Source organism: Glandiceps talaboti, chromosome 3, assembly GCF_964340395.1.
Source record: "Glandiceps talaboti chromosome 3, keGlaTala1.1, whole genome shotgun sequence".
Lineage (NCBI taxonomy): Eukaryota > Metazoa > Hemichordata > Enteropneusta > Spengelidae > Glandiceps > Glandiceps talaboti.
The window spans coordinates 25,204,152-25,215,942 of record NC_135551.1 but is presented as its reverse complement, the minus strand read 5'-3'; the positions used below and the strand labels follow the sequence as shown (position 1 = coordinate 25,215,942).

The window sequence follows — 11,791 nt, the reverse complement described above, 5'->3', positions numbered from 1 at the left end:
TCTCTCTCTCTCTCTCTCTCTCTCTCTCTCTCTCCTCTGCTAGAATCTTTTTTGCTATGCTCTTTGTATTTCGTTTATTTATTTTTGAATTTCCATATCTATAGTTCTGTGCCATATCATTTTACTGCACAATTTATTTTTAAAAAATGTATATGACATAATATAGCAACCCCCGTCATTTACCAGTAAAATCACAGTTTATTAAAAACAACCTTCAAACACATGCAAGATATTGATATAATATAGCAACACCACCAACAGGCCAATGGTCCTTATAACTTTTTAAATAATTGTTTTGTTTTTTCATTGTCACGTTTTGTGTTGTCTTTTGTTGTGTTGTGTTGTGTTGTGTTGTGTTATGTTGTGTTGTGTTGTGTTTTTATTTTTCTTAGATTTGTTTTTCTTTATTTTGGTTGGCAACCATAAAACATCTTCTGTAGATGATTTTTGTGTTGAATAAAACTTTAAAAAATTGTAATGCCATTGTAACAATCCTATCCTGCATTGATTATGAACATCTCAGACTACATCTAGTAGTCCAGCTGAGCTAAAATGGTTTTTTTTTCCTTCCTTTTTTTCCCTGATGACTTTGGAGGGACTTCCTGTAGGTTTCAAGTACTATACATCTGTAGGTAAAAACATTCAGTCCACTCAAGTAGTCAATTGAATCTGGAGACAAGGTAACATTTCCTGCTGGTGATAAAATAACCCTTAACAGTACATATATTTATTCTACATAGTTTCTATGCACTCAAAATGCCAGCAACTCAGGATCACAGATGAATATTGTCACTAGTTACCAGTCAAACCTGTGAACAAGCCTTCTAATAGGCTGGAATGTCTAAATGAGGTAAAAACCAAACCCAAACAGTACCACTAAGTTTTTACTTAAAAATATCACATATATGATGCAATAATTCAATTGAAGAATTTCTCACATATATGCTATATTAAAAGTAACAGTTTACCAACCACCAATGCAATCAGCCCATCAGTTTTCCTTTTAAAAGAACGAGTACAAGTTGACATGTACACAGGTGATGTATTTCAAAACAAATGCATATGGTACCTACACTTGTGTACTGTGAATAATGACCGAGCCAATTTGGTCTCTGTAGCAGTAGATATAGTTCTTGTATACAATGGGGATAGATTAGTTAGTCGAAGCCATGACTATTGTCAGATTGTGCCAACAAATCTTGAATGTTTTATGAAAGGCTTTGATACATCCCATTCACGCACGCACGCATGCACACACACACGCACGCACGCACGCACGCACACACTCCACCTTTCCCATGTCACTACCAAACTTGAGTTGTCATGTTAAAAACACACAACAGGCCACTTGTATCTTGAGGACATTTTATTGCAAAAGAAAAGGTACCAAAACAGAAAGTTGCTAAACTGAAATAAAATTACAAGAAGTGAAAATGATGCATAGAACAAAACACACAAATCACAGACAGACAGTTGCATATCTTTATCCAAATTCCTTTTGACAATTTGACAAAAAAAAAGACCTTTGTGACAGGCTTGGCATTATTAATAAATACACGTGCCACCATATTTGGAAACATTGCAGTCACTTTGTTAGGAATGGACAAAAAGAAACACAAGTGCAATGGAAGCTAGTTCACACTACCACATAACTCTTTGGTTTAACCTTAGGTAGGAACCCATGGTGATGTAGACACCATCATATCTGAAACTCTTCCTGAATTAGGATTTTTACGGACCATAAAAGGTATACTGAATTAGTCCTGCCTTTGGGCAAGTAATGGATGTTTCTTCAAACCCTTCTGAATTTGTTCTAATTTATGAGTTTCCCCAGAAACAAGTTTCAAAACAGCAATGGCAGCATCTATGCTGATCAAATTAATGATAATCAGAGTTTGTGTAAGTGCAGTAAGTAGGTAAAATCGATCCCCAAAATGTTAATGACATTTTCAAACCAAAAGTATGGTACAAGCTTACACCACCTTTAGTGTAAATAAGTCTTATACCTAACATAAAAACCAAAGGACATCTCATTTAATATGCATAAAGTCAAGGGTGTATGAAAGTTCAGACTCGCTTGGGTAAGTAATTTGTAAACGCAAAACAAAAATATGTTCAAAACACATACAGGCCACATCTAAACATAACTTTGCAAATAACTTAGATCATTTTTTTAGACAATATATTTAAAGCAAAACACAAAATGTGATTAATCCCGCAAAATTAGAATATATCCTCTTTAAGTTTCATCCAATAAGAATCGATCATTGACATTCATTGATACATTAATATGCAAATACTTGACATAATATGCAAATACTTGACATAATATGCAAATACTTGCCCTAAAGTTAGGGGCCTGTTGGAACAGACAAGGTGATTTTTTTTTCTTCGTGAAGAGTCAAAACATTTATGATTTTCTCTATTAAGTGTGTCCCTTCAAAGTGATACTGAAAGTTGTGTATTACGATTACCATGCACGAAACTATCAATTACACGCACATAGAATACAGGATATGAAATTTAGGAAAACATCTGGTTTTTTTGTAATGTCTTGTTTCAAACAGGTCTGATACATTAATTATCATACATCACATTACAATACTGCGATTTGTCTACACTCAGAAGAATGACTTAAAAAATTCTACATTTCTATCTCATTGTGACCCCAAACTGTGTGTGTCTGTCTAATCATCATCAGCATCCATAGATTGTGGAGCTCTTGCCTTAGGCCCACCAGCAGGTTTAGCCATAATGATCTGAAATGCAAGAAGATTACATCAGAGTGATCAAACTATTTATGATGGATATTTCAAACATATACTACAAATAATCATATTTTACTAACATTTTTCAAGTCATACAGGTTAGCTCTGGATGAATAGCCAGATGTGTGTTAAGTACTACCATTTAGAAATACCAGTGATAATACATCATTTTATCAGTGGTGGAAAATTTAAACAGGATTTAATTGTGCCAGAAAATCATCTCCTTATCATATATATAAATTCCCTTCCATATATACTTAACCACAGCACATGGCAGGATGCAACCCATACGAAAATATATAAAGTGTCTCAAGTTATCTATTTGACCCTTGTCAGTTACCCAGACTCTCACCACTTGAGATGTATGTATGTATGTATGTATGTATGTATGTATGTATGTATGTATGTATGTATGTGTGTGTATGTATGTACGTATGTATGTATGTATGTATGTATGTATGTATGTATGTATGTATGTATGTACGACGTACGTACGCGCAGTTGTCGTTCTGTTCCATTACATTCGGATATGTTCAGGTGTTTACCTAACATGTCTGTATCTCGGCAATAATACCTTGAAAAAGAATATTTATTCGAAACGTCGGACTATACATCTATTTATACGGACTGACTTACATGTTCCATATGCATTTCTATGTATGTATGTATGTATGTATGTATGTATGTATGTATGTATGTATGTATGTATGTATGTATGTATGTATGTATGTATGTATGTATGTATGTATGTATGTATGTATGTATGTATGTATGTATGTATGTATGTATGTATGTATGTATGTATGTATGTATGTATGTATGTATGTATGTATGTATGTACGTACGTACGTACGTACGTACGTACGTACGTACGTACGTACGTACGTACGTACGTACGTACGTACGTATGTATGTATGTATGTATGTATGTACTCACTTGATCCACTCTAAGCACTGTGACTGCTGCAGCTGCAGCAAACTTTAAACCCCAGCGTTTAGTCAAGAACATATCAAATATACCAGCCTCGGCTATATCCTTTACAGCAGCACCTTCACCCTGCAATTAGGAGTAAAAATCATCACTTTCTATTTGTTGCCATACAATATATGTATATCAAAATAATAAACAGCTAAACATTTCAATTGTACACAATATTAGCTGATAGAGGGCTAAAGGTAAGTTTTCAATGGAGAATGAATGATCAAGGTCCATAGCAATCTGATGTGATCAAAGCAGCTAGATTTCTTTATTTACCTCTATTTCCATTGTTTTTGTGTTGTTTGTTTTGTTACGTGTGATCGATCACAATTAAGAAATCTGAATCACTTAAAAGAGATAACAAAACTGTATGTTTTACTTTACCTCATTGTCAAATCCCACATTTTGTTTTCCTTCTTGATGGGCTGCATATAACTTAGACAACACTTCTGTTGTTTTAACACCTGCATTCTCAGCCAAAGCACGTGGAATGTCCTCCAAAGCTTCTGCAAATTTCATGATGGAGTATTGTTCAAGGCCAGGACAACTCTCACCGTATGTAGTCAGCCTCTTTGCTAGTTCTATCTCAGTGGCTCCCGCACCAGGTACGTAGCGTTTATCCTGATCAACAAAATCAATAGGACAGTGAGAAAAGAATAGAAACAAAGTCATAGGTTAAAGCAATGTTTTTAAGTTTGAAACCCTGCTGGCAACAGACGATCAGGTGGGAATCTGACAAAACTACCACAATTTTAATGGAAACTCAACAAAACACCCAGGTAATTCAGGTAAATTTTACGGTAAAAATGTCATGGTTGTTGTTGGTGGCAGTTGTGAGATAGTAGTCAATATGATTACTAGGCTATAGGAAGTTTGAATACCTTGGCTTGGCCAAGATTGGAGAACAGACAGACTGTATAATAAAAACAAATTTTTATGTAAGTTAGGGAGTTTGGGTTAAGTTAGGCATAGGCAGTAGAATAGGATTAGACACCCTAGTTCAAACCAGATTTCTATCATGATGGATACTGTTCTACATGTGTTGCTGGCTTGAACAAAGGGGATAACAGGACTAAAGTGGACCAGTTGTGCAGTAAATCAAAAGTTGGTTCATGTTAAGAGGCCAAGACATATTTGAAACTCCTTAGCTTGATTGAAATTGTTTAGTTAATCCTACACACCACAATGTTTGTGAATAAAATGAGTGACTCCATTACCAAATCACATTTATTCAGTCTGAAATACCTAGAGCAAATGAAGTTCATTTTGTAACTTACCTTTGACAAAACTTTGAAAGTGTTGACTCCATCATCCACAGCCCTTTCAATATCATCCATAATATTATCCGTAGAGCCTCTAATCACAACAGTTGAGATTGCACTATCTTCCTTTTCCTGCTCAAAGATGACGACTGAAGTGTCACCGATTTCAGACACACTGACTTTGTCGCAGTGCCCGGCTTCTTCAGAGGTAGGTGCGGTTAGTCTTGGCAGTGCAGTAGCTTTGATAGTCTTGCACAGACGACGAAGATCCCATTTGGAGGTGAGACGAACCACCATGATGTTGTACTTGTCCAGGAAGTGGAGTGCCATGTCTCCTACTTTGCCACCAGATACAATGACAGAACAGCCAGCATCAGCAATGCTTTTTATTTGCTGCAAAAATGAAAGGAAAGATGGTCAGATTAGTTGTAGACATGTCAGAAGTTCCATCGTATGCAATTTGAAGGGGCCATATTATATTTATTTTGGATTTTTCATTCATACAACAACTTAAAAAATGCTTTCCTACTTGAAAAAACAATGTGAAATAACATATACCAAGTCTGTGTTTGTAACTCAATAAGTTGCCAAAACTTAATGTAAAATGTTTGTTATTGTAACAAACTTTTGAGATACTTTCTAGCTTTTTGTATTTTACTAAGTTACAAACATGGATTTGGTGTATGTTGTTTCACAGTAAAGTTGAAAAATCAATATAATATCGAGTTGTCATCTATATGGCAACTTTAAATATAGGCCATTCAATCTCAACCAGATTAGAATCTACTAGCAACATAGAAAATAGAAATGGTTTTGCTTACATCGGAACGCATTTCCGATACAAGGTCAATAATTTTATATTGTTGACTTCTGAAAAATTGCAGGGCAACAATTTCAATGTAACCTCATGCTCTAAATGTCTTATCTACCTACATTTATTACACACCCGGCATGAGACATTCATAAATATTTCTGCAACTTTTAAAGTACATGTACAGATGTCTTTTTCACAGTATCTATGACTGTCATGCAGTAAAAACAAGGAACGTAATCTCTAACCTCTTCAAGCTGACTTTCTTCTCCAGTACTGAAATTCTTCAGTTCTTCAGCAGTTTTTATCAATACTGTACCCTATAAAAATATAACATTGACAGATGAACATTACAACCAATCTGAATAGAATTTGATCAAGGTGGAGGAGGCCTGTTTCTTTGATGTACCACATTTCATATCTACAGACCTTGTCTTTTGTATCCTTGGAACACATGTAGAATAGTGTCAATTTACCGTACGAGATATCTTACAAATCACAGTTACACCATGGAGTGTAACCCTGTTCCCAAATACCCTGACTCCCTAGTTTGAATACAAATATGTATCCATTGTAGTCAGTCCATTCTATCCTCACTCCCTAGTTTGAGTACAAATGTGTACTTTTAATTCATGTTGTGACTCTTACACAATGAAATGAAAACATTAGCCTTCCACCAATAACATACTGTTGATAAATGTGTAACAAAATAAACATTCAAAAATTCAAAAAAACTATAAAGTAGAATGTCTTCAGGGACAAATATCTCTAAACTTTGCCGAACAAAAGCTTGTTCCTGATCTGTTACAAATAATACAAGGAATATGAGGGTTTACCATCTTCTTTTCAAGGAAATCATCAATCTTTTATTTTGCCCCCCTGGTGTTAATTACCAGAGTATATGGTGGCCATATTGGATGGCAGCCATATTGGATTTTAAAATGACTAAATTTTGATATCATTTTGACCTCTGCTTCAAAAATCTGTATGACGATCCATGATTTTTTTAATTGATTTTAACTGAGAATAGATTTGAATTTACTTGAACAAAGTAACAGCGAGAGTTTTCAAGAGTTTATTTCCATGATGCAGTCTACTTTAACATGACTACAGCTAAGCAGACTTTCATAAAGACACGTTGCTAGCCTGCATACTCACCTTTGTCTCTGTGTGAGCTGTATCCACAGGACAGGAAAAACAAGCCACTTTAGCATCAGTCTTCTTTGTAATGTTACCCTCAACATTTCTTTTAAATACCATGCCTTGAAGAACAGTTGAACTAAGAACACCAGAACCCTGGGGGAAAAAAATACATTGCATCATATGTCAGAAGTGGTGTAGGTGCTAAAGGTGCCTTTGTCAGTGATGGTGAGCACAAGAAATAGACCTGTAATGTAGTCCAAAACCTGAACTGAAAAATAAAGAATCGTGTTCATGGTTGTTTTTTTGTATTTACTGTACATATTTACTGTACACTGTGAACAATTCCCAGTATACAACAAATCTTGACAATTTTTTTTTTCAAGAAGTCATAATCTGAACTTAAAGCAACATGACACCCTTCAGTCCCTGTCTGTTACTATGCCCTCTAGTGGCAGGGAATGAACACGACTCGAGGTTCTAGGTGAAAAATTTCATGAATGATTTCTGTGCGAAATAGGTTATCAATGTCTCTATTTTCCTATGTAATTTGTAACATAAAAAAACCTTTTATGAGATGTAAAAATACTTGTGCTGCCTGAAACTCTATACTCCCTTTAGTTTGGTAGTAATTACACACATGTCCACATGACAATACATACAGAGAAATTGATAGGTTCAATTGGGATGAACATGTGTAATTTTCACAATTTGTATTCTAGCTTTAATAGAATATAATAAGGTTGACCTAGATAGAGAGAGAGAGAGACGTACTGTAGACATACTCACCAAAATCTTTGCTACCCTTACGTTATCTACATTGAAAAGACCACTCTTTGGATATGCTGTTACTGTTAAGAATAAGAAGAACAATGCATGTGGCTTAGGACATTACGTCATATAGAAGTTGATAATTAATATCATAACTAGGCAAAGCCCATAAGCTTGTGCAAGGTAGATTCATTTGTGACCGGCTGCCTGAAGAAGATATTGTACATAGTGCCCTCCACGTGGAGAATGTGCATAACATATAGATTGCGCATGCGTAGTCATTGCGCCGCAATGCATCCTTGGGTAAAACCACCAAAAAAACATTGCATATGATATAGGACACACATGCATACTAGTCACTGAGCCATTGCTTTGCAGCCACTGCGTGAGCTAACATACACTTATTGCTAGGCTATGAGGGCACTAGTAGATGTCAACAACCCTGACAGCTGGTATGTAGTAACTATTTCCCCAAGGCTGAAGGCCAAGGAGAATAGCTGTTCCATAACAGCACAAGGGTGATATGGCATCTACTAGTGCCTGAATTAGGCCAGGCAATAAGTGTTTTATAACACATCATATTCTCAGGCCCATATTCTTTCTACAGTCAAAGCAAGGCGCTGGTAAGACTTCAGTCTACATTATATTGCCCCATGGGAAAACAATGTGACTAGTGCCACCGATATGCAAATTGAGGTCACTATCCCATGTTTCTTGTTTGAACAGCTTTGCTTGTGTGACATTTCATGGAACAGAAACACAAGAACATGTTAAAAGTTTCAACTACAGCACGTTTCATGTTGATGTTCACCGGCCCTGTTTGATACAACCACGAATAGAAAAATAACAAATTGCACATTCTACACTATCATGATCAGGATCACAATTTTTTGCTACATTTAGTCTGAATGAAATAAACCACTTACATGTATTGCAACTAGATGCAGACATGTGTACACCAATCTTTTGATGTCTGCATCTCATGTCTGTGTGGTGGCACGGCACATTTATCAAGTTATTTTCATTGTGACAAATGTTACAAGAAACTGTCTTCACTCAGACTTGCTATCTTAGAAGTGTATATGTGCAGTTTCTTATTGATATCTGCATGATTGTATCAAACAGAGCCAGTGAACACTAACCAGGAATGGGCTGTACTGTGGCTGTAAGAAATGAAGTAGAACAAGGAAATATACCAATGTACTTACAGCAAGCTTCTGTTACTAGTTTTGCAAAGAAATCTTCATATCCGTACTGCTTACTCATAATTGAAGCTTTAATTGCTCTAATCACCTCCTCGTTGTCATGGAGATCTTTGACAGACCCACAGCTTAATTCGGGTAATATTTCTTGTGCCTTCTTGGATGCCTTTTCATAACCTTCTATAACCTCAGTAGGTGAAAGCCCGAGACGTAACAACTCTTCAGCACGATCTAACAATGCACCAGCAAAGACTAGTACAAAATTGGTCCCGTCTCCTATCTCTTGTTCCATTTGTTGAGACGCTAACACAATCATTTTGGCTGCTGGATGTTGTACCTGGTTTGTGAAAACAAAACAAAAGTGTCAAATACAATCAAAAATGTTTCCTTGATCAGGAATCATACTGACATAGTTCTGAAATCAGAGTATAATTTGGCTCATACATTTCAGCAAAATCATTCCCTCGTTTCTTTTTTTTCTCTCTTGCTTGTATCGGTTGTTAGTATGACACGGCATCCAACCAGTTTCTTTTCTTTTCTTTGTTGCATGAGCATTCCATTCACAAGCATATTTGAACTTCAGAGTATTGTGTTCACTTGTTCTTTTATTTGTCTCTAAATGTACATGTTTGTACTGTTTTTTGAGCCATTGTTTAGACTGTTTGGTCATCAGTATTGCAATGTATTGTGTTTTGAAGTTACTGATAACGACAATTAATGCCAAACCTGGCCTTACTCAATATATAGCCATCTTTGAACTAATTTCTAGCTGGAGAACAAACTTGATCATTCATAATCTGGTTCAAGTGACACACATAGTCTGGATGCCAATGTGGTTTCTAACTAAACCACACTGACTGTGAGTGGAGGTGTAAATGGTAACGATATGGTATATGAACTAGATTACTATTTCTCAGTAGTTGAGCAGAAACATCATGCCTACACCTCTACACAGAATACATGTGAATAAGCAGGAGTTAAATTCTCTTTCTCCCTAGTGGGTACCAGGTATTTGTTTGTACACATCTAAGTACAAGTTGGAAGACAAGATGATTAAGTTCAAACAACTTACCTCTAATTCTTTAATAATTGTTGCTGCATCATTTGTAACAAATAATTTTTCTATATGATTAATAACCATTTTATTCATTCCATTTGGCCCATATGCTGACCGTGTTGTCTTGGCTAGTTCCCTGCATGCATCTATATTTCGGAACACTGCTTCTTCAAGCCCATGAAAGTGCTGGAAAAAAGTGCAAATAAAACTTTTCAGTAAGGTGGTAAATTATATATTTCCCTCATTACTTTTTTCTAGTTCTAATTTACCTCCTAGGCCTGATAGCCAGATTTAGCCAAATGAAGAGTTTCACTGACAGCTGCAGTTTCCTGTTGATTTCCATTGATCTAACAGACTACCATAATGAATGTTGTAATCTAGACATGATCCTTAGTAGTCTACATGCCCTGGACCTTTGCAATTTCAAGAACTGACATGGTATAACAGTATGGAAATCCATGCAAATTTTACCAAATTTCCCCTTCTATTAAAGGGTTCACAAAATTCCTTATATAAATTCACTAGATCAGTAAAAAACAGAGTAATAATTAGTTCATGTATTATGAGTAACATTTCAGCTGTCTGTTTGCTGTTTCAAATATTTGTATTATTTTATTGCTACATAATTTTTTTCGTGTTTCCATGGCAACTGTTATCTGCATTTTTCAATAAATAATTATCACTGTGAACACAGTTCATAAGGTGAATGTATAGGATGTGATTGTGAAGCTTTCATGAGATTTGTGAGGCAATAAGGTTGTCACTCTTGAATAAAATTATAATAATTACAATAATTCGACAGCACTGCCATTAATGCATTAAATTAGTATTTTTTTAAAAGGTAAATGTTTTAAAACAATAAATTCAAACATCAAAAGCACTAAGACGTCACTGGAATAGAAGAAAGGGGAGTAAAATGCACAGCTTTCCGACGGGAAAGTCACACAAAATACGTTTAAACTTGCTTTTCACTTGAACACTAGAAATTCAAGGTCGTGGGCTCGTTCTTTTAGTTTTACTCGTCAATCAAGACATCACGCATTTCGTTCTTTTAACATTGTCTAATATACCCTGCGGAGAGAAGATAAATCGTTTAAGTCTCCCGGTGTAGATATACCCCATACACGTGTTACGTTCCGAGACATTCTAAAATCAGTGTGTCATATCTATCACTAGTCTCTAGGTGGTCAGTCGGCTATAGTGCTATGGACACTGACACTGTGACAGTGCAGTAGAATGCCTAGTCACATGTGCTCACACCACGCTACGGATAGGGGCTTCCCATTATCCAAGAACACAAACGTCAGGCATAAAACTTATACAGGTGATACTTCAACATTAGCTGCATAATTTTTCATTACATTTGTGCCTATAAACGTACCTTAGCACCATCTTTGAGCATTTGAGCGAAGCCCGGAGCTTTAGGAACGGGTAGCGCCATTTTGGATGTTTCTAGTATTCCCCCAGCATGCAATGTTTTAGCGATATTTCAACTTTGACCCTTTGTTAGCGCGAAAATTCGAACGTTTGCGCAAAATGTACGCATGTTGTCTGGCCTTGTCTCATGCAATGCTGATTGGCTAAGATCATGAAGATACGATAGACCAGTCTAGACCACAGGGGCGTGTAATATTGCATAGATTGTTGTTTTCCAGGTCTCCAGACTAAATATAACAATCTTTTGAATATATATTCCTACCTGTACAGGGAAAGAGAGCATATTTATAGTAATCGTAGTACTATAGAGTACGATACATTTGTAGCAGCAAGATTCGTATGATATTTTCCTAAGTAAACGGAA

General features: G+C 35.9%; 1 protein-coding gene across 1 annotated transcript; it reads right to left on the bottom strand.

The window, feature by feature from the left end:
* Positions 1-1,359: 1,359 nt before the first annotated feature.
* LOC144453939 (T-complex protein 1 subunit theta-like) lies at positions 1,360-11,453 on the bottom strand. Its single transcript, XM_078145310.1, has 10 exons — positions 11,372-11,453; positions 10,006-10,176; positions 8,940-9,270; positions 7,750-7,811; positions 6,979-7,116; positions 6,069-6,140; positions 5,025-5,402; positions 4,132-4,368; positions 3,706-3,825; positions 1,360-2,759 (listed from the first exon to the last, which is right to left on the bottom strand). The coding sequence occupies exons 1-10, from the start codon at positions 11,429-11,431 to the stop codon at positions 2,688-2,690; spliced, it is 1,641 nt and encodes a 546-aa protein (XP_078001436.1). The 5' UTR covers positions 11,432-11,453; the 3' UTR covers positions 1,360-2,687.
* Between the last annotated feature and the right edge of the window lie 338 nt (positions 11,454-11,791).